This window comes from Ochotona curzoniae, unplaced genomic scaffold (assembly GCF_017591425.1).
Source record: "Ochotona curzoniae isolate NIBS_2020 unplaced genomic scaffold, NIBS_Ocur_1.0 scaffold_2453, whole genome shotgun sequence".
Lineage (NCBI taxonomy): Eukaryota > Metazoa > Chordata > Mammalia > Lagomorpha > Ochotonidae > Ochotona > Ochotona curzoniae.
The window spans coordinates 29,749,310-29,777,055 of NW_024467094.1; the positions used below are offsets into that span (position 1 = coordinate 29,749,310).

At 48.5% G+C, this 27,746-nt stretch overlaps 1 protein-coding gene across 1 annotated transcript; it reads left to right on the forward strand.

The window, feature by feature from the left end:
- Positions 1-72: 72 nt before the first annotated feature.
- Positions 73-26,974, forward strand: SOCS7 (suppressor of cytokine signaling 7). Its single transcript, XM_041000406.1, has 10 exons — positions 73-1,204; positions 7,865-7,929; positions 11,118-11,222; positions 11,667-11,768; positions 12,643-12,773; positions 13,252-13,420; positions 14,300-14,428; positions 18,364-18,499; positions 18,900-19,049; positions 21,518-26,974. Exons 1-9 carry the CDS (start codon positions 216-218, stop codon positions 19,018-19,020), a joined length of 1,947 nt encoding a protein of 648 aa, XP_040856340.1. The 5' UTR covers positions 73-215; the 3' UTR covers positions 19,021-19,049; positions 21,518-26,974.
- The last annotated feature ends 772 nt before the right edge of the window (positions 26,975-27,746 follow it).

Consider the following 27,746-nt stretch of genomic DNA (forward strand, 5'->3'; position numbering starts at 1 on the left):
GTGGCACGCCTGCCGGAAGTGACGCGCGCCGGGGGCGGTCTGCGGCGGCGGCGCGCGGCCTGGGCTGGCGCTGGTCTCCGCGCGCCCCCCGCCTCCCTCTATGAGGCAGAGGCCGCGGCGGCCGTTCGCGCTGTCGCTCCGGGGGCCGCGGCGGGCGGGGCTCCGGCGGGGCTCGGCCTAGTCCCCACCCCAGCCCGGCTCCCTCCCTCTCCCCGATGCAGGGGGCCGAGCTCCGGGATGGCGAGGCGGCGGCGGCGGCGGCCGCTTCCTACCGCGTCCTGAGCCGCCTCCTCGGTTATGGAGAGGCGGCCCCCGAGCCAGGCCCGCCGCTGCCGCCGCCGCCGCCTCCGGGCCATGGCCCTCCGCCGCCACCCTTCCTCACGCGGCCGGGCCCGCGGGGTGCGCGACCGCCGCAGCTGATGGTGTTCCGCAACGTGGGGCGGCCGCCTGAGGAGGAGGACGCGGAGGCGGCTCCGGAGCCGGGACCCTCAGAACTGCTGTGTCCCCGGCACCGCTGTGCCCTGGACCCCAAGGGCCTGCCGCCGGGACTGGCGCTCGAGCGGACCTGGGGCCCGGTGGCTGGACTCGAGGCACAGCTCGCGGCTCTTGGGCTCGGGCAGCCGGCGGCGCCGGAGGTCAAGACAGTCGCCGGGGGTTGCTGCCCGTGTCCGTGTCCCCCGCAGGCGGCCCCTCCGCAGCCCCAGCCGCCTGCTACCGCCCCGCAGGCCGGGGAGGATCCTACGGAAACGAGCGACGCGCTGCTGGTGCTGGAGGCCTTGGAATCGGAGGCCGAGAGCTTGGAGACGAACAGCTGCTCGGAAGAGGAGCTCAGCAGCCCGGGCCGCGGAGGAGGAGGAGGGGGCAGCCGGTTGCTGCTGCAGCCCCCGGCTGCCGAATTACCTCCCGTGCCCTTCCCGCTGCAGGACTTGGTCCCTCCGGGGCGCCTGAGTCGAGGGGAGCAGCCACAGCAAGCTCTCCCTCCGCCGCCGCCGCCTCCTCCGGGGCCCCTCCGGCCGCTCGCCGGCCCTTCTCGGAAGGGCTCCTTCAAAATCCGCCTCAGTCGCCTCTTTCGCACCAAGAGCTGCAACGGGGGCTCGGGCGCTGGCGACGGGAGCGGCAAGAGGCCTTCTGGAGAGCTGGCTGCTTCAGCTGCGAGCCTCACGGACATGGGCGGCTCCGCGGGCCGGGAGCTGGATACGGGGAGGTGAGATGGCCAGGTCGCCGCGGGAGTGGAGGGTGGGGGCTGCCCTGCAGGCCGCCTGTTCGCGTTTCATTGCCTGCCACCCCCACTCCCCCCCCCCCCCTTTTTTCCCCTATTCTGCTGCTACCCGTGAGCTTGGCAGTGGTTAACAGGCGATCCTCGGAAGGAGGTCTCCCTGGGACTTTAAGTGGTGGGGTGGTGACAGCATCTGCTTCAGGTCCGAGCTTATTGTGGCAGCAGCTTTGACTGTTAGACTTCACACTTTTGACACTTGCCAGCTGGTTAGCATCTCTGGTTGAGGGGCTGGTTGAAGATGTCCCCATCCCCTCACTGGGGCTTGAAGGTTTTTGAGGGGTGCCTATCTGCCCTTACAGCTGGGAGAAAGATGTTTGGCCCTTTGGAGGGGGAAAGCTGCTGTTGCCTCTGGATCCCTTTGCTCTGGGTTCTGAGTTCCCAGGACCCCGCCTCGGGCCTCAGATCACAGTCCCGATGGGCCTGATACAAGTGCCCCGTGGAAGTTGTGCACCCGTAGGCTTGCCCTCATTGAGGGTGGGAAGATTCCTTGTCTGTCTGGTGATGCCCTGGAGTCGGCAGCCTGTGCACTGAGCCCTGTGTGTGAGGTTGGAACATAACCTTGCTTTCCCGATAGCACCTTTCTGAGATCTGCATGGGGTGTGGACGGTGGTACAGATATTCCAGGGCAGCTGGTGAAATCCCACGTTTAGACTTGGTGATTTCTGGAAAATGGACAGACCTTTGGTCTGGGGGGTTAGAGCTGTCTTATCCTTGTGGAAAAGCATCTGCCTCTGTTCCGTGCAGTGAGACCTTCTTTGTGGCAATTGCCTTTGGGGATTGTGTTTCTGGATGGATTCTTGGAAGGATTCACGTTAGTCTTGGTTGAGCTCATATGTGTGATTCTTGAGATGGAACACATGAAGGCTCGGGCAGGTAGACTCTAAGTCGACAGCTTACTGAGCACTAGAATCACTGGGGGAATTTTTTGAAAAATCTATGTGTGTCTGGGACCCAAGAGTTTAAGTCATATACAAAAAAAGGGGGAGGGGCCTGGCCTAGGAACCACTCATACACAGACTTCTGTCTTGAAGGGAAGTTTGCCACGGGTGCCGTAAGGGCAGCATGAGATGGAGTGGGCTTCGCTGCCCTTTGGAAGCAGCTGACTGTGCTCATCGCAAGGATCAGGCCAAGCCCAGACTCCTGAAAAAGCCAGTGTGTGCCCTCCCAGGGAACTCGTGCTGGGAGCTGAAGCAGCGTTTCTGTGGTAGGCTCTGCACTCGCTGCCCCACTTCCCAGCACCGAGGAGATTGTCGTCAGCGGGAACGAGGGTGCTGCAGGAGCCGTGGGTAGTGACGTGGGCTCGGAGGCTGGTTTTCTTGTGACTTGTCTTGCCTTTGTTTTATATTGACCAGGACTTGGTGTAAGATTCCCGAGAAGCCAATTATGAGGTGTGGTGTGAAATTAGCTGGTACGTCTGACAGATTGGGAAGAGGAAAAGGCATATAACATTATAGGATTTTTTTGTCTTTGAAAGCAGAATTTCATGGTCACTGGCTGCTCTGCTACCAAGCCTCAGCTGAAGCACAGTGCAGATTTCCGCCGCTGAGCAAATAGGGCTGCAGCTCGGCGAGGAAGCTTAGTTCAGGCCACAGGAGAATTACCTTTTTTGGTCCAAGGACTTTTTTCTGAGGAATTGGGAAAGAACCAGGTGTTTGTGTGTGAATGTTTGGGTGACTACTGTTTGGAGGCAGCATGAGCCCTGAGATGGGAGGCCATGGAGTCTCCTCTGGCCTCCCCCATCTGAAGGATGGGAGGGTGGTGACGGTTCTGATTGGCATAGAGTGAAGACAGGAGAAATGCGGATGGAATATTCTGTGCTTTCCGAGAAAGAAGTGGGAAGATTGCACTAGTGAATTTTTTCTCTGCCTAGAGTGTGGTGCTGCGTGTTAGCTTTCCCACAGCTTGCTATGTGCCAGTCTTGCTGGCAGCCTTGCAGCTGTGAGAAACTTGGTGAGTCTTGCCAGGGTCGATGAGATGTCTGTGGATCAGCGCCTCCTGAGAAGTGTGTCCTGTGGGGAGGAAGGTTGAGTTTGGTTGTTTTATCTGGGTCTCTGGCTTTGATTGGTGGGGCCTGGAAGCAGTGAGACGCTTCAGTCTTGCCAAAGGGTATATGCCTTCCTCCTCATTGTTGGTTGCAGTTAATTATGGGCCTCTGCAGACTTGTGATGTAATTTGAGGCATTTACAGTACCTGTGGGCATAATTGTCTTTGCCTGTCTCAATGTCTGCCTTTCTCATGGCTATCAACTAGAAAGTGCTTCCTATAATAAGTCTAAACAGTTGTCATATTTTAACACTAAGCAAAACTTTGCTTCCTTTCAGATGAGTTTCAGAGTCTGCCAAGGGGACTTGGCCTGGTTATCTGGAGTTTTAAGTGTGGTTCAGATTAACTTAGAGGACTCTGTTTTAAGTGAAATAAGAAATAGGTTCACCAGCTAATCAGGTTTCTGTTCTGGGGAAACGGGCGAGGCCTTCAAACACATATGTTGAGATGCAGAGAGCTGGGCTTGGTGCCTGTGGGCCTTGGTGCAATATAGAAAGAACTTCGCTATTTCAGGGAAACCAGGGGAGGTCCCTTCTCAGCTTCCCATTTGTTGCGCTGATTGTCTTCCCTGAATTTAGGGAGAAGTGGCATTTGAGCTGACCTTTCTGAATCTCACAATATGGTACTTACTTGATTAGAAAGGGGAACCTTTGTTCACTTTTCAAGATTTGCTTTTACTGAGTTAAAAGTTGAAGCTGTTACAGTCTTCACAGCTGTGAGGCAGAGAAGTGGAGAATAGTTTTGTAGTGGTTTTCCTACCTGGGCAAAAGGATACAGTTCTGAGAAGAGGCAGGTTGCCTCGGCATCAGCTTGGGGCCCTGCTGTTGTGGACAGGCATGGGAAACATGGGAAACCTGTTTTTGTTTCCTTAGCTCTTCAGGTCTGAAGGAGCTTTTCAAGTCATGGCATGACAAGCTGAGAACAAAATGATTTTATTGTGTGGTGGGGAAGCTCTGATGCTGTGTTTGGGTTTTAGGTCCACATTCATGGTCTTTTTAACTGTGTGTGTGTGAGAGACGTGATTATGGCTGGCATTTCTCTTTCAGAATGAGCTCTTGCGGTTAGAAACTTGTCTGTTGGAGTCTTGTACCTTTCACGTCTTGACATTGCTCTTGCCAGCAACTCATCTGAGATTCTCGGTTATGGACTATGCCCCCTGGCTCTTCCCTGGAAACCCCTCCTTGGGCTGCACTTGGTTTAGGAGGGATCTTGGATCTGACCTTGCTGCACAGATGTCTGTGTATTGGAACTAAAGATGAACACATGGTTTTTGTGCCTGTAGCACATGAACAGACACTGGCTGATGACGTGTTGGAAATGGCACAGGCTGGCTGAATTGGCACCATGCGCTTTAGCGGGGCAGAGGTACTCTGGGGCTGCAAAACCTGATGTTTGGACATCCTAGTTTTGGAAGATATCACAGAAAAGACTGTAAGACAAGCATCTGTAGGTGGGTTGTAGGGACAAGAGAGGGGAAGGCATTATTTCATTATCCTACATTTTAGATTTCAAGGAATTTGAAACTGGCCAGTGGTAATATTTGAATGTTCTGTCGTATATAATGCTTTTTAGCTGATTTTATCTCAGAAGGCTGCTTAGTAATCTATTTGGTGATTTTCAGGGTAGAAATGGACATAGGCTTTCTGTCTCTGTTACCTACAGCTCATGTAATGGTGTTGAAGGCACAAAGGGTGGCTAACCTCAAAGAACACGTTTCATAAAGCCTGCCCGTGTCCTGCTCTGTCACCCGAGACACCGCCCACTCACCAAATACTACCCCCACCGTATGCTGGCCCCCCAGTGTGTCTGGGGTGCATGTGGCCATTGACAGTTGTAGTGGTGTGACTGCCACCCTAATGCTTGTCAGCGTGATCTGGAGAGAGATCTACTGTGGAAATGTAGTGTAGATGTGCATGTATATAGATATTCTACATGTGATATGGTACATATGTAAATGTAGTGTGGAAGGCTAAAAACTGTCTGGATCCACAGTATTTACCAAACTTAGCAAATATAGAGAATGTTGTTAATACCTTAGACCTGGTTTGGAGTGGGGGTCCTGATGACATCCTTTGCCCTTCCACCAGGTAACTGCTGTGTGCGCTTCTATGGTGCTTGTTCCTTTGCTTCTTGTTTCTGTCTTCTATATTGGTCATTTCATAAATGATACTGGAATGCTCTTAGGGTTCTTGAGACAGAAATTGCTTTAGGTTTTTTGTTAGGCAGCAGCTCCCTGAAGAGAAAAGGAAGCATACATGTTGAATATTAGCTTTTCATTCTCTTATACCTTTTACCTCCCTTAGCTGCCAGCTATGAGCCCTCTTGTTTGCCAAGAAAAACCATCCTGGCACTCTAAAATGGCTCTGCCTGGGTTGAGATTTGATTTTTTTTTTTAATTTTTTCTGGATTCTAGAAACTATGATTCTTTTCTTCAGAATGCCGGAGGTGGGGAGAAGATGAGCTGAAATGAGAAGGTCTCCACAAGATGTGTGCATTTGGGTACTGCCATTCTTCAGTGCTTGGCACTGAGACGCGTCCTCGGCATGGGCAGATGGCAGCGTAAGGCAGCTTCCTTTGAAAAGGGGCAAGCAGCCAAGTGGCTGAGGTGTGAACCTTTTGAAAGGCCACCGCTTTAGTTTTCTACTTGCAGAGTTTAATGTTTTACCTACAAATTATCAAATAAAAATCAGCTTGAAAGCTCATTGATGGTCATAAAAATTCATGTCCAGTGGCGTTAATATTCTGTTTGAGACTTCTGGGTTATTTGACAGTCATGAGCATCTTGTATAAGCAGGGGGCCGTCATGTGTTTGGGCCGCGCGTGTAGCTCTGGCTCCAGAGTGTGCTTTAGGGGTGGTGTTCACAGTGGCATCATCTGCAGACTCGTGGAGTCTGCATGGCGGTGCTTGCAGAAGGAATTTGAAAGATGGGGCAGGAGCAGGCAGTGATGGATGTTGCAGCTCTCTGAGTGAAGTATGCCTGGTATGGTTTTGGAATTCTGTTTAGCGTGATTCTGAGGTGCTTAGATGAAATTTTTATTTGGCATTTTGTTTTTTCCCCTCTGTTGGTAGTTCTGTGTAGTTTTTGGATGAGAGTATTTTTGGAAGGTGAGCTAGCTACAGTGCCTGGAATAGGCACTGTAGTGCTATAATTATAGGTGTAATGTCTAGATGCAATCCATTCTGGGGTGGGATTTTTTTTAAGTGTCTGGTTTATTGAAGTATAACCTTTGTGCCACAAAATTTACCTTTGTTAAGTGTTCAGTTCTGTTAATTTTGACAGACTCATTTGCTCAGTATTATTTTGTTTGCTGTCATCATATGCATATTTCCATCACCTCAGTGAGTTCTTGTAGTCAGTTGGGTCATCCAGGAATCTTTTTTGAGCTTAGCGTGTTTCTAACTGGCAAATCTTTCCTGGAATCTTTGAGTTCTGGGATTTCTTTGAGTTCTTCTTCTTTTTTTTTTTTTAATAAAGATTTATTTTTGTTTTTGTTGGAAAGGTGGTTATACAGAGAGGAGGAGAGACAGAGAGGAAGATCTTCTGTCCACTGATTCACTCCCCAAGTGACCCTACAGCTGGAGCTGAGCCAATCTGAAGTCAGGAGCTTCTTCCAGGTCTCCCACACAGGTGCAGGGTCCCAAAGCTTTGGACCGTCCTCTACTGCTTTCCCGGGCCACAGGCAGGGAGCTGGATGGGAAGCGGGGCTGCCAGGATTAGAACAGGTGCCCATATGGGATTCCAGGGCATTCAAGGCAAGGCCTTTAACCTCTACACTATTGTGCCGGGCCCCTTTTTGAGTTCTTGTTGAAAAATGACAATCCTGCTGAAATTGGTGCAGGGTGAATTTACCTTTGGTGTGTAACCAAAAGGAGGTCTGGATTTTCAGGCTGGTTTCTGGGAACCCCATGGGAAGAGCTGTGTGACTGGCAGCTCAGAGACAGGTGGGAGGGAGCCCACGGTTGGGGAAGCCCATTTGTCAGGAATTGATTCATCAGTCAATGGCTTTTACTGATGCCTTGGGGCATGTGTGCAGAAATGAGAGATCTTCCAGGACTGAAGATTTCCTGTGCATCCTGTATGCTGTTCCCTGGTCAGAATCCCTTCTCTGGCTCACTCTGGGACCTCCTCCTCCCGCCGCAGGGCCAGAAGAATCACTTCTCCCTGCACTGGCTGCTGCTCAGGTCTGGAGCCTTTTTCTTGGCTCCCGGATAAAAATCAACTCTGCATCAAAAGACTTCCTGCCTTTTGAGATGGTCTTGCTAATTGCCACTCAAAATGTTTTACTTTTTTTTAATGTGCAAAGAGATCCAAAGGAATTTCTTATTGCTTTGTAGGCTGGTAGATTCTGTAGCCAAATCTATTAAAAGAATTGCCTTAATGGTTTTATTCTCCCCCAAATGTTAGACTTTATTACAGGAGTGTTGCTGACAATGGCTGACCAGATTTGTTTCACGTTGCATCTGGAATTGAGTGTTGTAACGATTTCAATGAATATATGTTCATTTCTCCTCTTTATTCTCTGTTTTCTTTCTTTTCTACCTAGGAAACCCAGGTTGACAAGAACCCAAAGTGCCTTTTCTCCAGTCTCCTTCAGCCCCCTGTTTACAGGTGAGGATGCTGTCATTTACTTTATTCTGAGATCTGAAAGCCAGTGTCCTAAGACCTGTTGGATATTATGCTTGTAGATTATGTGGCAGAGGGAGCTTGAGGCATATCTGCAGTAATTTTTTTCATTCAGTGTCCACTGGGCTAAGGGCGATGCTGTTTTTATGGTTGGAATGGGCCTTAATTTTGGATGCATGATAACTGGAGGTAAAGACTGTTTCTTGGTAATTGGGTGACCCTAACAGTTATGCAGTAGTCAGTTGATGATCATCGTACATACATTAAAAGTAGGAATTATAGGCTCACAGTGCATAAAAGACTATAGATGTCATGCAGTTCCTGTCCCTGCTTCCAAGGGAGGTTGTGTGCTAACTAATAAAAGTGATCTGTGATTATCTGGTCTATTTTTAAAGACTTTGGGCAGAGAGATTACATGAACTCTTCTCTTACTCATTTTAGGAGCCAACAATTCTTGCAGCTGTTAGAGTTCTTTATTGTATCTAATTTCAGTCTCTGCTCTTGCAGCAGAGAGCATAGTTGGTACAGTAAGAAGGCTGTTAGGAAGGGAATGGGTAACTGCCTTATTTCTTTAATAGAACTTAGTTGGAGGGAGAGCTGCATGTCAGTCAGATGTGGAGCTTACACTTGCATAAGCTATGGAAAAGAAAGGTTTCACCATACTTCCTTAGTCTCAGACTGAGTACTTGGAGTTTGTGAATGAGAAGGCTTTATAAAAACCTCAAACTTGGGACCAGTGTTGTGACACAGTGAATTAAGCTGCTGCTAGGAACATGGAATTCCTTTTTAGAAAGCCACTTCCAGGCCCGGCGCGGTGGCGCAAGTGGTTAAGGTCCTCGCCTAGCACGCCCGGGATCCCATATGGGCGCCGGTTCTAATCCCGGCAGCCCCGCTTCCCTTCCAGCTCCCTGCCTGTGGCCCGGGAAAGCAGTCGAGGACGGCCCAAGGCTTTGGGACCCTGCACCTGCGTGGGAGACCCGGAAGAGGCTCCTGGCTTCGGATCGGCATAGTATCGGCCCGTTGCGCTCACTTGGGGAGTGAATCATCGGACGGAAGATCTTCCTCTCTGTCTCTCCTCTCTGTATATCCGCCTTTCCAATGAGAAAATAATAAAAATAAATCTTTAAAAAAAAAAAAAAAGAAAAAAAAAAAAAAGAAAGCCACTTCCAGTCCTGTCTGCTCCCCTTTCCATCCAACTTTCTAGTAATGCTCTTGAGAAAGCAGTGTGTGATGGCCCAAGGGCTTCTATCTCTGCCACGCATGTGGGACGCCAGAATGGAGTCTGTGGCTTTGACTTGGCCTAGCTCTGGACTTTTGTGGCCATTTGGGGAAAATGGGGGGATGGAAGATCTGTCTCACCCTCTCTTCTCTATCACTCTGCCTTTCAAATAAGTAAATCTTCAAAAAAGAAATTTCAGAGTAACATTCCTTTGCCTGTTAGGATCCTCCAAAAGGTGATAAAAGAACTGTGATTTGGAAATGGACATTTGGGAAGACATTAAGCAGGCCAGTGGGACCTGCTCCCCCTGGTTGTGTGGACTGCTGTGAACTGTCAGATCATGGTACCTAAACAGATATCTAGTGAAGAAGGTGGTGTGAGTGCAGCGGGGTCTGGTTTTACTCTAAGTGCAGGACTGAATCTTACCCTGTTGGCAGCATGTCTGTCTATTTAATTATGACTTTGTTCTTAAGTAAGGAACACCCACTTTTGTAATTTCTGATTCAAGGCAGTTTTTAGCTCCCTTGAGTCACTTCCTTTATTTGAAGGCTGTATCTACAGTCTACATGTCTGACATGTCTGAGAGCACACCTGTGCTGGGCCCATTGCATTGTTCTGGTTAGCAAGGCTGTTAGATTCCAAGTTGTGCAATCTTAGAATTTCATTAATGACATTGAGAAGAGTCTGCTTATCTTGGTGTTCCAGACCTTTATAAGAGAAGCTGTGTATATGGGTTCTGGATACCCAGCTCTTGGACTTTCAGAGATTCTGGTTACCTCATTTTCTTAAGTGAGAATTACTAAAATACTGCTAAGGGGATAATTCAGCCCTGAAATGGAAAGGGTGTTGGAAATTATGCTTTGAGAGGTAAATTAGAGGAATCCTGTGTTTTGACCTGTGGATCAGACTGGCCAAGCGAACCTACTCATGGCTGTCAACCTGTGCTAATGAAATACACTTGATGGGCTGGCATTGTGGTACAGTGGTTTGGACAAGCTGTATTGGTTCAAGTCCTGGCTGCTCAATTCCAGATCCAACTCCCTGCTGATGTGCCTGTTAAGATAGCGAAGGATGGCCCGAGTGCTAGGGCCCCTTCATTCGTGTGGGAGACCTAATTTGAACTCCAGTCTGGCCAGCCATTTGAGGAATGAGTCAGTGGGTGGAAGTTTATGCTTTCTCTGTTTCTGCCTCTGCAACTCTGCTTTTCAAATAATTTTTTTTTAAAGAAATACACTTCATTTTCTAGTGACTCAAATGGAGAGGAAGGGATCACATGGCAAGAAATAATAGATATGGTAGAGAAAGTACTGGATTACCTATTGCAAAGTAGGAGAGATCAGTGGCATCCCTACCTAGACTGAAAAAACAGCTCACCTGGCTTTTAGCTAACTGTGGAAGTAGTTGAGTTTTAGGCCTGTAAGTAGATTTTTAGCCATAGTAGTAGCAGCAGCAGTCAGGAGCAGATGGGTGAGTACTCCAGAAAGCCAACCAGGAAGAATTAGGGCTGCTATGGGACCTGTATCTGCACCCAGCTTAACATGCAATTCTTACATTTTTCAGGCATCTGGTTTTTTGTGTCTTGCCTAACAAGCCACTTGCCTTGCTCCCCAAGGCAGAAATTAATACACATGTCTGTGAAATACTGGATATTTTACAGATATTTCCACTTGATAAAGAAGGTTATGATCTGTGCCAGTGGCAGAACCAGCATTAATTAGATGACTTTGCCACCGTTCTTACCATGTTTTTGTCATCAAGAACACTGGATCTGTAAAAAGGCAGAGCAGTGGTAGAATTCTAAATTTGTGTTCGGGATGATTTCAGCCCTGGGGAGCATTTGGTTTTGAGCTTCTTGAGAGCCACTACCCTTTTGCTTCCCTGCTAGCTCTTTGTGCTTCTGGCCTTAGCATGGGCAAGGTGCCTCTGTAACATGCTTGCTCCATGAATCCCTCAGGTGAAACGGTGTCGCTTGTGGACGTGGACATTTCTCAGCGGGGCTTGACTTCTCCTCACCCTCCAACTCCCCCTCCTCCTCCAAGAAGAAGCCTCAGCCTCCTAGGTACAATCCCCTCCTCTGTGTGCCTTCTTGTTTTAGAGGGAGGGGGAGCTCTGGAGACTTACTTTTTGCCAGGAAGTTAAACAAACTGAATGGTTTTGAATGATGACACAGTTATTTCCGGTTCCTTTCTCAGCACCCCTGCCATCTCCCTTAGCAGTGAGATGGGTGGTTACCTGCATGCTGTGATAGTTATTGCCCAGATACTAGACTGACACTTAGCTGGCCTCAGTCCACTGCTCGGGCTGCATTAGGAATATTCATTCTTCCTCTTCTGCTTTCTAAGCAGAGCTGAGGAGAGGGAGATGGTTGTTACCCCAGAAGGTGGGGGTGAGGGTATGGGCAGGCCCCAGAGCATAGCCTTACAGTCTTTCTCCCTCTCCTGCCTTCACCTCACCCATTCTGTGCTCGGATTTCTGAACCTCTTGCTTTTGTTCTCTCTTCTAGATGATATCAGTGGGACGCTGCCTACGTCTGTCCTTGTGGCTCCGATGGGGTCTTCCTTGCAGTCTTTCCCCCTACCTCCGCCTCCTCCACCCCATGCCCCAGGTTAGCTTAGTTTAGCAGCAAGACTTGTAAGAGTTGAAGGATGGGAGAAATCTTTTCATGGAAAGAACAATATAGGAGAAAGCTTAAATATTTTCCCCTTGGCTGGACCAGAACTTCTTGGAAATAGGCTGAGAACTGGTGTTTCTAAATCTCCCTTTCTTCTTCTTCCTTTTTTTTTTTTTTTTTTTTTTTTTTTAATGAATGTGAATCTGAGTTACATTAGGGACAAAAGATTTGAATTTTTCATTTCTTTGCTGTTGACTAGTTTGCAATCCTTGGGTAGATATCATTTAAGAAATAACCTTAGTTTAGGTTAGTGAAGATTTAATATGTTGCTGATTTTCAAAGTTCTGTGGTTTTTCTAAGCTTTTAGTATTTACTGCAGCCTTATAAATAAGTACCAAGCATTTATTAGCCCACACCTGCTTTGCCAGCCTCCAGTACCCAAGGAATGAAATGAATGAAATCGACATTCTTTTTTACTTGCCTGGCAAAATCCTTACACTTCCTGGGCAAGTAAGAGAATCGCTATTTCCAAGGCTGCTTTATCGGCACTTCACTTCGAGGTGGGAGAAGTTGGAATCGCTCTAGGCTGGTGAAGCCCCTGAAGTAGTCACCTTAGTCAGGTTAGTGAGCAGCTCCCCACTCCATTCCTGGGGTGCAGTGCCCCCACCCATCCTTCACAGCTTACACAAGCCCACACAGCTTTCTGTTCCAGCCCATCCAGCTCTTTCCCACTGCTTTGGCTTCCACCCTTTCCAGCTTAGCTTCTAATGCTTTGTCCCTCTTCAGTTAGCATTTCTTTTGGCGGGGAGGGTCTGCTTGTTGTTGGGAATAGTTTGGATAAACAGTGACCACCACTCTCACTCTGCAGATGCGTTTCCCCGGGTTGCTCCCATCCGAGCAGCTGAATCCCTGCACAGCCAGCCCCCCCAGCACCTCCATTGTCCCCTCTACCGGCCTGACTCGAGCAGCTTTGCAGCCAGCCTTCGAGAGCTAGAGAAGGTAGGCGGTGCTAGACTCACAGCCTACCCCCTCCCACTCCCCACTGCCCTGCCCAGGCTGTCTGGAAGAAGGGGAGTTTTCTGCCACCCTGTTGACAGTGCCAACACAGTGTAGTGACTCCATAAGAGAAAGGGCAGAATTGAATTGAGGGGTAGATGTAGGACATGAAAAAGGAAGGATGTGGAGAAGTGTTGACATAGCCTAGCCTGGTTTTGACAGATTAACTGACCCAGTTCCCTCCTCTCTCCTTGGCTGGGCCCTTGGTAATATAATTGTGAATTACTCTCCTAATACTTTAGGGAATTAAAAAGTTTAATGAGTGTGATGTTCATTGCTAATGGTTTAGATACTTGTAGTGGATTTGACCTCTTGAAATGCTTTGGAGACTGGCGGTGATGGGTGCTTCCTAGTAAGATAGATTGTGCTGAAAGCTATCTCCTTTTTCTGTTAATACTTGGCTACCTCTTATTTTTGGTAGTGTGGTTGGTACTGGGGGCCCATGAACTGGGAAGATGCAGAGATGAAGCTGAAAGGAAAGCCAGATGGTTCCTTCCTGGTACGAGACAGTTCTGACCCTCGCTACATCCTAAGCCTCAGCTTCCGGTCCCAGGGCGTCACCCACCACACTAGGATGGAGCACTACAGAGGTAAGAATGCTGGCCTGTGAGGTGCCTATGTGCCTGTCCGGGTTCTCTGTCTTTGCTTTCTGACATCTTCGTCAAAAGGATGTATGGGAATAGAATTATAGCAAATGGGAAAAATCTCATAGAGTCGATTGAACATTGATAATAGGTCTTGTTTTCAGTCACTAGAAGAATAAGGAGGCCTGAAAAAAAAAAAAAAGAATGGGGGGGCCTGGTGCAATGGCTCACTGGCTACATCCTCGTCTTGCAGCCACTGGGATCCCATATGGCACCATTTCATGTCCTGACTGTTCCACTTCCCATCCAACTCCCTGCTTGTGGCCTGGGAAAGCAGTCAAGGACGGCCCAAAGCCTTGGGACCCTGCAGCCGTGTGGGAGACCCGGAAGAGGCTCCTGGCTCTGCATTGGCGTAGCATTGGCCATTGCGGTCACTTGGGGAGTGAATCATCAGATGAAAGATATTTCTCTCTCTCCTTCTCTCTGTATATCTGACTTTGTAATAAAAAAATAAATAAATCTTAAAAAAAATATTTTTTTGTTGTGGTTGCAAAGTCAGGTTTACAGAGAGAAGTAGACACTACTTTCGCAGGCCAAAAGCAGGGAGCTGGGAGGGAAGTAGAGCATCTGAGACACAAACCAGTGCCCATATGGGATCCCAGGCACGCAAGGTGAGGACTTAGGTTATTGTGCTAGGCCTCTAATTTAAGTCTTAATGAAAGTATTATTTTCTTATTAGTTGTGGAATAAGCAGGAATAAGTGGCTTCTGGATGCCTTGCTACAAACTGCCCTCCTGAAAACGGGAATCATTGTTAAAATGTTCAGGCCAGTGTCAAGTGTCTTTCTCAAGTTTAAACTTTCTGTTTCTTAATCTTCTGTGGCAGGAACTTTCAGCCTGTGGTGTCATCCCAAGTTTGAAGATCGCTGTCAGTCAGTTGTGGAGTTCATTAAGAGAGCCATCATGCACTCCAAGAATGGGAAATTTCTCTATTTCCTGAGATCCAGAGTTCCAGGTAAGGCTGTAGTTGCATGAAATATTTAACTTAGGTGTGACCCAGGGAAGTAGAATACTTGACTTCCTCCTAGGCCACACTTTTTTCTTCTTGGCTGTTAAAGCAACTATTCTGCCTACAATGTAGGGGTAGTCCTCACCATGTTAAGGACAAGTATGTTCTGCTCCTGGTTTTGTTTTGTTTTAATGTTTATTTATTTATTTATTTATTTATTGAAAGGTCAGATTTACAGAGAGAAAGGTCTTACATCTGCTGGTTTGCTCCCCAAGTGGCTGCAACGGCTGAAGCCAAGCAAGCCAGGAGCTTCTTCCAGGTCTCCCACGTGGGTGCAGGGTCCTAAGGCTTTGGGCTGTCCTCGACTGCTTTCCCAGGCCACAAGCAGGGAGCTGGATGGGAAGTGGAATAACCAGGATTCGGGCGTATGCAAGGTCAGGATTTTAGTCATCAGGCTATGGTACTGGGCCTGCTCCTGTTTTGATGGGATTAAGTTAACCTTTGCCACTCAGGTGTTCTGGAATGGCACTGACCCAGACAGAACATTGAAGTGTGAGACACGGATGTGAGAGCTCTCAGGTCATCTCCTTGGGAACAGGAGAGATAAGAGTATTCGCCTGAAAGGCAGTGTTGAGTGTCAAGGAAGCTGAGTGGAACTGCTGTCTCTGTGAGGAAGTATCTGCCATGGCTTTTCCCGTGTTGTGCTACACCTCCTGTCAAAATTTTTTTTCGTGTGTACAGCTCCTTGTGGGAGCTCTGGGCTGTAGCAATTCTTGCTGGTGACATCAGCCGGCCTTCCTGGGCACTCAAGGAGGGGGAGAGTTGTAGGAGTCTGCTTTCATGTCATTGAATAAAGCAAAATGACAACACATTAATGTAAAGGATTTCTTGGGAACAAACAGAACAAAATGAGAATTTCATGCTTCCCTTTGAATCAGAATTAAGATTCTTAAATAGGGAGCCAAGGTACCCTACCAAGTAAGTAGGAGTTGCAGGGAAGCCTCAGGCAGAGCATCAGGAACAGGGTGGAGGCAGGTGACAGCAATGTGTTTTAGAATCATAGTGATTTGAATAAGGCATGACAGGGTGTGAACTGTATGACTTCTCACTTCATTTAGTGTTTGCCTTACAATTGTCAACTCCCCTCCCCTCTTCTCCACGTTCTCTCTTCCTCTCCCCTTCCTTCCCTCTCCTCCCCTCTTGTCTCCTCATTAACTAATTAGAGAAGTAGAGAGAAAGAGCTCCCATCCATCTCAGTAGATTTACTCTCCAGGTGTCCACAATGGCCTTGGGGTGTTGGGGTGGTTGAGGGGACATGACTGGGAACCAGAGCTCAGCCTGAGTCTCCCTTGCAGGAGTCAGGAATCCAGTTACCTGAGCTTTCACAGCGTTGCCTTCCTGGGTCTACCTTAGTTGAAGCTGGAGTCAGGAGCTGGTACTGTGTACCAAACAGAAGTACATATAGCATCCTAGTCCCAAATGCCTGCCTCGAGGACCTTTTAAAAAAAAAATTCTAGTTTTGGGGCCTAAAGTGGTAGCCTAGCAGCTAAAGACCTTACCTTGCATGTGCTGGGATCCCAGATAGGTGTCAGTTCTAATTCTGGCAGCTTCACTTCCCATCCAGCTTCCTACTTGTAGCCTGGGAAAGTAGTCAAGGACGGCCCAAAGCCTTGGGAGGCTGCACGCGTGTGGGAGACCTAAAGAAGCTACTGGCTCCTGGCTTTGGATCAGCTTAGTTCTGACTTTTGCGGCCACGGAGGAAGTGAACCAGTGGATAAAATATCTTTTCTGTATCTCCTTCTCTCTGTAAATCTGCCTTTCCAATAAAAATAAATACATATTTTAAAAAATAATCGCTAATTTCTCAAAGCAACTCAAAGTTGGATAGCAGATCAATCTGTTTAGCATTGGTGCAGGGCTGGTATGTGATGCAGTGCATTGAACCTCCAGTTGTGATACCAGGATTTGCTATCAGAGCTCAGGTTTGAGGCCTGGATGTTCCACTTCTGATCTAGCTCCTTGCTGATGCACCTGAGAAAGCGGTGGAAGGTAACCCAAGGAATTGGGCCCCTGCTATTACTGGGGAGACCAAGAATGGAATTCCTGGCTCCTGGTTTCAGTGTGACCCAGTCCTGGCTGAGTTGGCACAATTTTGGATAGTGAATCTGCTAATGGAAGATCTCTGTTTCTCCGTCTCTCTGTTACTTTGTCTTTCAAATAAATGAATCTTGTTTTAAAAAAGGAAAAAAACATTTTCATCTTACTAGTGAGAGAACTGAGGCTTAAAGATTATTATTTAACCTGAAGGTAACAACTGATTGATTAGATGCTAACGGCAGGACTCGAACTTGTGTTCAGATAACGCAAAACTTGTGCTTTATTTGCTACCATTTTGTTGTGAGAAAAGAAAGCAGTAATCAAATCAACAGTTGATTTGCTGGCCTTTGTAGAAACCACATTCCGAAGATCAACTTACTTATTAGTGGGAGTTATCTTTCTAGGAATTAAGGTGAATGCCACAGTAGGATATGTGTATTTGTAGTTAAAATTGGAATCAAGTTGAGAAGGCAAAGCAGATTTTAGTATTCATTACTGTTTTCCCCTGGACCTAAAATGACCTGTCTTTGAAGGATTGGGACAGAAAAGGCAAAGTCATTGTTTGTGGCTCTTGCTTACCGCAAATGTCTAGGTGTTATCTGAGCTTGACCTTACTAGAAGATTGGGGTGAGGAAGAAGTAGACAGGGATTCGAATTTAACAGATTCTGTTTCTTTTCTTTCCTTTTTTTTTCCCCCGAACTTAACAGATTCTGAAAGGAGTCTGTTTATTCAGACTTTGGAACAATGGTAGCTGAAGGCCCCTGCGTGGCCAGATGTTACTTCATTATTTCACTTAAAAAACCTTTGCAATAGTAATGCAGTCCCCTTCCCCTTGGAGCAGAGCAGTCTTTCTGAGGCCTCACTGTTGGGGTCCTGCTAGAGATGCATCTCATATTCCCAACAGGAATGCTTTTGATTCTTGCCCTTCTCTGAGAGCCTCATGCCTGGGATTGACCACTTAGCACGAGGCAGAAATCTCTACCTTGGCACTAGTCATTGAGCTATTCTAAGGAGCAAGCCTCAGCTGTTAAGAGTGATGCTAGGTGGGGACCAGCACAATAGCGTAGTGGTTAAAGTCCTCACCTTGAATGTGCCGGCATCCCATATGGGGCACTGGTTCTAATCCGAGCAGCCCCGCTTCCCATCCAGCTCTCTGCTTGTGGCCTAGGAAAGCAGTCGAGGATGGCCCATAACTTTAAGACCCTGCACCCACGTGGGAGACCTGGAAGAAGCTCCTGGCTCCTGGCTTCGGATCAGCTCAGCTCCAGCTGTTACGGTCACTTTGGGAGTGAAGACTTTCCTCTCTGTCTCTTTTCTTCTCTGTATATCTGACTTTGCAATAAAAATAAATAAATCTTTTTTTAAAGAGTGATGCAAGGCAGGCCCTCCACAGGGCAGAATAGAGTCCTTTGAGTTTGGTACATGGTAGTAGTGCTTTTTAAAAAAATTTTTTTAAATAATGACAGAAACAGATTTTTCATTCTCTGATTCACTTCCCATAGGAACCAAGAACTCTGTCCTGGTCTCCCACATGAGTGGCAGAAGCCCAAGTACTTGGACCGTCGTTTGCTGCTCTCCAAGGAGCATTCATTAGTAGGGAGCGACTTTGGAAGCAGATCAGCTGGGACAGCCTGGAGCGCTGTGGTGCTGTAGGCAGTGGCTTAGCACTGTGCTGCCACACTGTCCCCAGCAGTGGTACTTTGGGAAGCAACAGCCCTTTGTGGAAGGTTTTTGCACAGAGCATATGCATAAGCTATAAAGAGGCATCTTTTCTACTTCTGATTCTTTTGCTAAGGGAAGTTACAGTCCCTCTGAATATGTCCCTTTGTTTTTATTCCTGAAGGATTGCCACCAACTCCAGTCCAGCTGCTCTATCCAGTGTCCCGATTCAGCAATGTCAAATCCCTCCAACACCTTTGTAGATTCCGGATCCGACAGCTTGTCCGGATAGACCACATTCCGGATCTCCCACTGCCTAAGTACAAGGGGGTCGCTGGGTTGGGGCTGGAAGGGGGGTGGGCTCCAAATGTCAGTGAGACTTGCAAGCTGCTCCCTCAGGCAGAGCCTGGCATGCTCCTTTCACTTCTTTCACTTCTGTGTCTTAGCACCTAGCTCTAGCACTGTCACATTGCAGCCAGAAGGGAGGAAGGTGTGTGTGCATTAGCCTGCCTTCTGTGATCTCCACAGAGAGTGCAGACCAAGTGGTAAGAGGGAGGGAGACAGAACTAGAACAAGTGAGAAAGTGGGCATTTTATTAGTTAAGCGGTCTCTGCTATAGTCTAAGCCATATAGGGCAAAAAGAAGGGCTAAATGAAGGAATGATTTCCTCTGTGCATAGTGTAAATAACCTTGTGTGTCTCCCTCGTTTGTCTTCTGCAGACCTCTGATCTCTTACATCCGGAAGTTCTACTACTACGATCCTCAGGAGGAGGTGTACCTGTCGCTAAAGGAAGCGCAGCTCATTTCCAAACAGAAACAGGAGGTGGAGCCCTCCACGTAGCAAGGGGTCTCTCCTGGCCACCACTGAGGGTATGTGCTTTGCCTCATGTTCCCCTGTGGACACCCCTTCACTCAGATAGCTGCCCACAGAATTGCCAAATCTGGTAGTGGAGTCCATGCCCTACTTGGAAATAAAGCAGACAGACATGAAAGATAGAATATTTGCCAAGCAGTGTGCAGGCTAATTACTGTAAATAGGCAGGAGGACATGCACACAGCCAGGTGCAGCCTCCTCATATGCTTCCTTTGGCTGATCTCCCTCGTATTGCACAAACGAAATAGCAAGAGGGAAACCAGAGGAGAAGAAAATCTCACCAGAGGGAATTGAACCTATCTGTGAGGCAGTAGGCATGCACCTCAGTGCCTGCTCCACCATGAGAACTTAAAATGAGAGGATGAGGAAAACAGCCTCTTTTTTTCTCTTTAGAGTTCCCTTTTGGCCAGGACAAAGTAAATTGTTCAGGAGAATAAATCAGCTAAGTTCTGCACTGTGTTGTACTCATTTATTTTTCCATAAAATGTCCTGGAGTACAAGTTAGTGTGGCAGGGTCCAGGGGTCTTTCCAGTTGTGTTGAATTGAAGGTTGAAAGGTCAAGGCAAACGGGAAACATGGTTACAATGAGCCATGACTTGGTGGTGCTGGCTGCCAGTGAGAACTTGTACTCCGGTGGCCATAGCCCTGTGAACTGGCCCCCTCTCCCCTGTCAGTCTGGTGGTGTTTTTAAGCCCTGAAGGCTGCTTCTCCTCTGGCCTCTCTTCCTCAGCCCTATCGCCACACAAAACACGAGGAAAAATCCCGTGGCACCAGCGACCTTACGGTGAAGAGGAGGCTTTGATGCCTTCCGCCTGCCTGCCGTCTTCCCAGTGGGAGAGAGTGACAGCTGCAGTCCGTGTCCCATGGCTCAGCTGAGCCTGGCCGTGACTGTCTTCTGGGCTCTGGAAGCCCCTGATCTATGCTGTTAGGGAAGGTGTGTGAGCCAAGCTGATAAGGAGTGATGAAGGAAGAGGAATGAAGGCGAGTGGCTATAAAGTGACACTGTGAGACTGTGGAATTTTATTTTTAATTTTAAGGATTCTGGACTGCATGTCCAGGCTCGAGTATGCCACCAACTATGCAAATCCTGGGTCTGAAAGTGGCACCTAAAACATCTTCCTGTCTGGGAACAGTTCTCTGCGTTCTGGCTTGGCAGTTGAGGTTAGAGTGGGAAGCTAGAGGGGAGGGAAGCAGGCAGGTCCGTCTGCCCTGCTGACTGATGTGCGGTCAACAGGACCCTTGTGTTTGAGCAGATCTGTGTTAGCTGTGCTTGAAAACGAGCCCACCCTCCAGACGAACATTTTAAAAGGAGAATCCCTAAAATAATCCAGTTTTCCTCAAGAGTTTTCATTCAGTAAATTTGTTGGTTGAGTACCAGCGTGAGTTGGGAACCGAGTACCAAGTGAGACAGTCAGAGGCCTGTTCTCACTAGTGATGATTTCTTTGTTGAGAAGAAATACTGCCAGTGCATAAAAACATGGGAAGGTGAATTCCAGGTAGCTGTATGTGTTGATGGAAAATAAAATAAAACTGAAATTTAATGATGAGTGAATTGGTATTGCTCAAGGGTAGATAGAGGTGACATTTCAGCTGAGATGTTATAAGAACACAACCACAGGAGGATCTTGGGGGCAGAACATTCTGGGAAAGAGGACTGAGAAACACCAGGCCCAGGCTGCAAAGGGCAGGGGTGCAGTGTGGTCAGATGCGGGCCAGAGGCTTACAACCTGTCATGTGTGTTGGCTGCAGTCCTTTACTGGCAAAGATTTGGACAGACCTCACCAAGGGTCCCTTTGTGCTGTGATTTAGGATTGTTGGCTGTGGCAAAGAACAAGCATAATGCTCTTCTTGCTCCAGGTGGGGACCCTGGAGCCCCTTAAGAAGAGAAATGTCACACTTCCCAAGTGGAGTGCCTTTGTGACTTCCTGTTGGTCAGGCCGGTGTAATTTAGGAGTTGTTCCTGGCCTGCTGGATCTGGGAGCTGTCATGCCAGGAAGCTGGGGTTAGGGCACAGAGCAGTGCTGTCTCAGGTCACAAGGGGGAGCTGCACTGGCTGTTGTGATCCTTTGTAGTCTTCAGTGCTCTGAAGGAAGTTGCCGGCACCTAGGGCTGGGCTCACAGGGATTAATTCAGGAATTAGTCTCCTCTTAGTCCCTCTTTAGTAGGTGGGTCTTGGGAGGAAGTTGGTAGAAAAGAGGCCAAGGTAAGGCAGTTTAGGCAATGTGGTAGGGTCCATTTGTGTTTCTTTAGGACCTGAATCTGTCCTCCAAGTTGTAGACGGGGCAGAACTCCCTGATGAGGCCATTGCGCCATTGTGGGTAGCACACAGTAGCTGTATCTGCCCATCTGGGCTCCAGGACTGTGGGCCAGCTTCTCCAGCTCCAGCAGCTCACTGTTCTTTCACTGCATCGTGGTCCTGTGCTGTTCAACTGTGCTAATGTTTTCCCCCTCCCCTTTTACTTAGGTTTTTGGTTGCCAAGCTCCAGTTTTGAAGAACCAGATGAAGTTAACATGAAAAGAAGAGTAAGGACAAGCAAAATGCAATAGGAAGGGCTGGGATTTTCTGTGCATAGACTTGGTTTCCCTTTGCAGCCCTAGGGCTTGGAAGAAGCACACACTGTCACTTGAGTTGGGGCTCCACTGTCACATCCACCCCTGTGGTGTCCTGGGACTGGATGAGCTCCTTGCAAAACTGGAAGAAGTCTCAACACTGTTCAGTACTGAGTGTTTTTTTGTTGTTGTTGTTTTGTTTGTTTTGTTTTGTTTTCCTAGAAATGAGTTCTGCTTTTGATATTTTTATTTCTCAGTATGGGAAATTCGCTTTAAAGGCAGCTGGGATTTGTGCTCATTGAATCGGAGGTGATGTAAGGAGTGAGCAGGTCCAGAGAAGGGGTGGGAGGAGAGGGTGCAGCCATTCAGCTGCGGCTGGAGGCTGACTTGAGTCTTCTGCAGGGACCTCGAAGATGGAGAGGAAGCAGGACAATTTGCTCTTCTGCCACAGGTGGCTTCGGCAGGAGAGAAAAAAGTGTGACCAGTCGTGAAGAAAGGATGATTGGACAAAAACTGACAGATGGTCTTCTCTGGGGAAAGTAGTGACTCCTTGTCCTTTTTCTACAAGGTTTAGGAACCTAATTTCAGAATTACTGCTCATGGAAGCTATATTGGTGTTGTTTTACTTAATTCCTTAAGCTGTTTGATCTAAAGCTAACCCTATTCCTTCATCAGCAGCCCCTTCTGGGATAACTGCCCTTAACTCTGGTCAGGATAACATTCCTGTGTCGCCTGAGCAATGCAGAGCTCCAGCTGTGGGCTGCTGAGGTTGATGGCACATGCATCCAGAATCCTAGTGGCAAAGTGCACCACAGCCTGGGAGGCAGTGTCACCTCTGTCAGCCACGAAAGGGAGTGCAGAGAAAGGGGAGAAGCAAAGGTATTGTACTGTAGTTGGGCTCTTCCTAGAGAAAGCGCTGAGGTCGGCCTTCACGAGCTTCCTAAATTCAGAGGAAGAGAGTATTACGTGTTTTTAGATTGAGCACTGTTGTTCTGGGACGAAGAAGCAAGGGAGGCTTTTGTCCATGTTAGGAATGCAGACTTCCTGTGTCACATCCTGTTCCCTTCATTCATTGGGGAATCTGTCAGAACTGATGTGATAGCTGCTGCTCTTTCAGGTGGACATGCCAGAGAGGGGCCACAGTACCAGGACTTTCTGGCCATCTACTTGTTTCTGTAGCTGCCCATGGCTGGAGCATACAGTTACAAGTGTGAGGTCGTTGCTCTCTGGGGAGAACTATACTGTTGAGATGTGACCGGTGGGCTGTGGGGTCTTTTACACTTCTGTGAGACTGTCTTGGGTTCCCACGTTTGTATCTGTCTTATCTCGGCACAGTCCTGTCAGGTTTGTGGTTTCCTGATGGCTGGGTAGAGGCCCTCATGTCTTGGCTGTTTATAGATCTGTCTCATCTGAAGGCCTTGGCCTCTGCCTGAGGTCCTGCACGAATTGGCTGGTCTCCCTCTTCTAACTGAGTGTTGGGCACCTCATGTCATTCGCTGACTATTGAGAGGTGGCTGGCCACCTGGCATCTATCCTGTAGCATCTTTTCTATCCTTGGCTTCCGCTGTGGTTTGCCAGCTAAGAAACATTGTAATTCCACAATTTGGCTTAATGAGACTATCTCATTAGTCCTCTTTGAACTCACCAGTTCTGTCTCTGGATTAAACAAATGACTCAGCTTCTTACAGAAAATGCTACCTGGAGCCTGAAGCTATTGAGATCCTCAAAAGGCTGATGTGCAACTATCTGGAATTTTGGCTATCTATAAAGCTAGCATTATTTTTTAACGTGTGCTTGCCTGGCTGTGGACTAGATACAGTGGAAGATGTAAGAGGCAGAAGACGTGATGCCTGGTCTCTGGGAGTTTTCAGATAAGTGCCACGCATGAAGCACTTGTAGAACAACTCACTGTGGTGCAGAACCCAGGACCTCTGTTGAGAGTAAATGAGATCAGGGTGAACCAGATGGTCTGTGCAAGCTTTGGGATGCTGGTGAGGGCAGGACGGTGAGATTAGAGAGACGCAATGTGTTCATGAGACATACTGCACAGTGCATCGCCCCTATTATGGCAACACCATTCAAGACTTCTTTTTTGGTGCAGTGGTTAGACTGAAACTTCCTGGGTGTCAGACAGGTCTGGAGGTGAAAAATTTGTGGTGATGAGGTGGAACCTGAAGCCAGAGGTCCCCAGGCTCCTGCTCATCACCAGGGACTCCCTTCTGTCACCTCTGCCAGGCAGGGAGGCAGAGCTCTGCACCTCTGTGGCTCTGGGGTTTCTACTGTGCAACTCGTACACTCGGATCAGAACCAGCCAGCTGAGGCAGGAGCCAAGTTCAGCACCTGCCATCTCTTGTTCCTCTTCCAGGCAGGAGTGTTGAGCCTTGTCCATGGAGTGGGCTGTAGAACAGGCTTGTATGAAAGGAGGCAGTATCCATTGGTCATGGCCGTTGGGTACCTGTGTGGATGGCTTTGTGTGGAACCAGTTGGGTCAGGCTGGAGAAAGGGCAGCTGTCTGAGGTGTAGTGGGCAGAGCATCAGCAGAGCGCCAGGAATGGGGGCAGCAGGGCCAGGGACTACTCTCGGCCTTCACTCTCGGCTGTCCTGCTGGGTGTGCCAACAAATCCGGTATGGAGAGGGGGCACATGCTTATAAGTCTGGACAAGGCTGTCACTTCCAGGAACATGTTGATGAATTCTGAATTGTGAACAAGTGGTGTCAGTGCCCTCGGCCCGCACGGGTAGCTCTCACGGACCTCTGACTGGTCACTGTAACCATTCTTGAGGCAGGTGTGAATACGTGTGTACTAGTAATGCTACTGCTACTGGCTGCTCTTACTGGAGGTGAAGGTTCTGTGCTGGAGGCGAAGCTGGCTCTTAATAGAGTTGGCATCCTTGGGCCTTGACCTTGGCCTGGTTGCCTGGATAAAGTGAATATGACACCACAGTATAGAAACTGTGGGGGCAGCGGCAGCCTTCTGAGAGAAAAGGCTTGGTGGGAAGCTTGCCTCCATAGTTCCTGTTCCTTGCTTCTTCCCTCCTTTTCACTGGGGCACCTTGTTGGGGTTGGGAATAATAAGAAAATAGCTGTACATAACCCTCCAGGGCACATCCTGGAAAAACTGGAGCAGGATGGGGTGGGGGCATGGTTAGAGTTCCCAGATCCAGCTGTGAGAGACTGGATAGGCCCGGAAGTACCCTGGAGTGCCAGCCCTCTCTGCCCTCACACTGGGCTCCCAGAAGCATGCCCGATTGAAGTCCTCTCAGCCCAGTGGGATGTGAAAAAGGGAGGCACTCTTTCGTTGGGTTGCATCCTTTCCTTCCCTGCGGCATCTCCCTTAGCTTTGAGCCCTGAAGTTAAAGGACTAGGCTCTGGGATACAGTTCTGTGACTGTTGGGCAGACATGTGAAAGTCAGGGTGTGTGTGTGTGTGTGTGTGTGTGTGTGTGTGTGTGTGTGTGTGTGTGTGTGTGTGTGTGTCTTTGTTCGTTTGCAAAAGTCTTGCCACCAGTTGGAGTGTTGAGAGCATCTCCATTGGCGGGGAGACCTGACATTTGTTTTTCACTTTTTAAGAGAATGCCATGCCCCCTGTGTGTAAGGGAGGAGCTTTTGAGTTAGACATTTTCCCTATGGGAATCCTCTTGGTTTGTTTTGTGGGAAGGGGGGATGGGTAAGTGATTTTTATCTCTGACCGTCAACACAGCTGTTCTTACACTGAATTTGTGCTATTGCATACATGTAGCCATCTTTCTTTTCACTGCAGCAGTGTTTATCAGTAGTTCAAAATGATTTATTTGCTCCTGGGGAGTAAAAACTTTTTTTTTTATTAAAAAAAAAAAAGAAAAAGAGCAAAAAAAAAAAGAAAAGAAAGTGTACCCCACCACCTACTATGAATGATAGCTATAGGATTATTAGACCACAAAGGTCAAGGCTGCAAGTCCCCACAAAATACCCTGTTTTGACACTGGAGCCTTCATTTGCAGCAAGAAAGACAGGAGGCCTTGCGAAGAAGGAGTGCCAAGTTTGGGAGCAGTGAGGTGAGGGTTGAACCCTAGAAGCAGGCACTGGGGACTGCGTCCTGCAGTTAGAAAATCATGAGTTGTATTGAAAATGCTGACTTTCTTATCTGCCCTAGAAAGACCTTTCTTTACGTGCAGATTGCATATGTCTTTGTTCTTTTCACTGCTTCCTGACCTTCCTGGTGGGTGTCTCCCCATTTCCTGCTGTCTTCCCACCTATCCTCTCTACACCTGCTCCTAGCCCTTCCCGCTCCATCTACCTCCCAGGAAGCCAGTCCTGCATGCTGAGTTTATGACATGCCTTCACTCCCATTTCATCTTGAGCAAGTTTTAGAAGGTGTCTAGAATGTCTCCCTTCTCTCCTTCCTCCTCCTCCACAGTACCAAGAGGCATCAGGAGTGGGCACAGAACAGCCAGCTGGGGTGGGTGAGTGTGTCTGGTTGCAGCTAGACTGTGATCGAAGTTACCCCTGCAGATGGAGGAAGACTTGGATACCCTCCACCAGAATCCACTCAGCCCGGCACACCACTACATCCTCAGCCCCCACCAGCTCTGCAGGAGCAGGGTGGCCGTGACAACTTCCCACCTCTGATGCTGACCTTCAGCAGGGTCCTGCCCCTTGCCATTCGTCGCAGATCCTTGTCCTAGGGGCCAGTTGCTGGGATGCCAGAAGCGGTGCTGCCCACTACACAGCCATTGCTGTACGATTTTGGTTGTTTTGAAGAAGCTGAGTGGAGGGGTTATCATTCTAGGCTCAGGGCAGTGGGATCTTCACCAGAGGGGAGCCCACCCACCTGCCTGCAGCCTCCTCTGTCCTCTTGGCCACCCTGCCTCCTCCAAGCCAAAGTGTGGCCTGGCTTTTGTCTTCCCGTTTGGTTTCCCTCTCCTTTTTTGTGCTTAATTTATTAAGATAGTTGCTGTATAATTTATTTTCATAAACTATAAAAAATTACTAAATGGTTAAAATAGACTTGCAGGCCAATCTTTAATGGGGCGGGAGGGTCTGTGGGTGGGTGGGGAAAGGGAAAGATGTTTTGATATAAACAAAACAAATGCACTTTGGGTGTGTTTTGGTATTTTTCTGGGGGTTGTGGGGATGGGTGCTAGGAAGTCCCTGTAGCTTAGTTCTAGAATGGGGTGTCTGTACATACTGTATTAATAGGCATGTTTGACTCATAAAGGGCCGTTAGTAGCTGCTGCAGGTCCTGTTTGGAACCCTTGTGTACAATTCCCGGTTTTTGTAAGTGTCAGTGCGGGAGACATTTGACTCTGGTGTTTGTATCTCCTTTTTATGATTGCTGTACCGACCCATGTCTTTTTGGGGAGGGGTGAAGAGATTTGAAATAAAAATGTTTAGAAATCATTTCATGTTATTTGTGGGGGTTTTTGTTTTTGTTCTTTGTTTTTTAATCTGCCTCCTTTCTTCGTTGGCTCCTCACTGCCCTCTTGGAGTCAGTTGCCCACCTGGAGAAGGGGGCGCCCCTGTAGAGTAGTGTCTGCTCAGCTCTGGGCTTGTCAGCATTAGAGATGTTGGAAATTCCTGAGACTGGTGGCTGTCACACAACACTGCCTTCTCCCCAGGAAGAGCAGGGGAGTTCAGGGGGCTCGGGGGCTGGGTGCCCATGGCCTTTGCCATGGTGGGCAGTGGTCTGGGGCTCTCCCCAATGACAGGTCCTGTTTTATTCTACTTGTTCTAGGCCAGCTGAGGATCGTGGACAAGGTTTTCTCCTACAGTTTATCTGCATCTCTTTGCTGCCTTTTGTAGCCCACACCCACTTGAGTTGCTCTCAGGCAAGGAAAGGCTGGGTACGTTCCTAACATCAGTGTGTCCTTGGAGCCACTCAAAGCGCCCCCCTCGCTGTATCCCTCAGAGGGCCCCTGGATTTCACTGACCTATTATGAGAAATTGTCTTTCTCTTCCCAGAGGGAAGCACCCTGCGATAAAAACTTCCTTCTCAGGAGCCGGACTGGGCGGGAGGTCCAGCCAGGCTGCCAGCTGCAGTCTGCTCACTCACAGATCATGCACCTGGGTGACAAGGAAGCAGTGACATGTGTTCTGGTAGCTACTCCGATGCACTAACTCACTCCTCTTCCTGGAAGACAAGGTACTCCAAGGACAGAAGAGTAA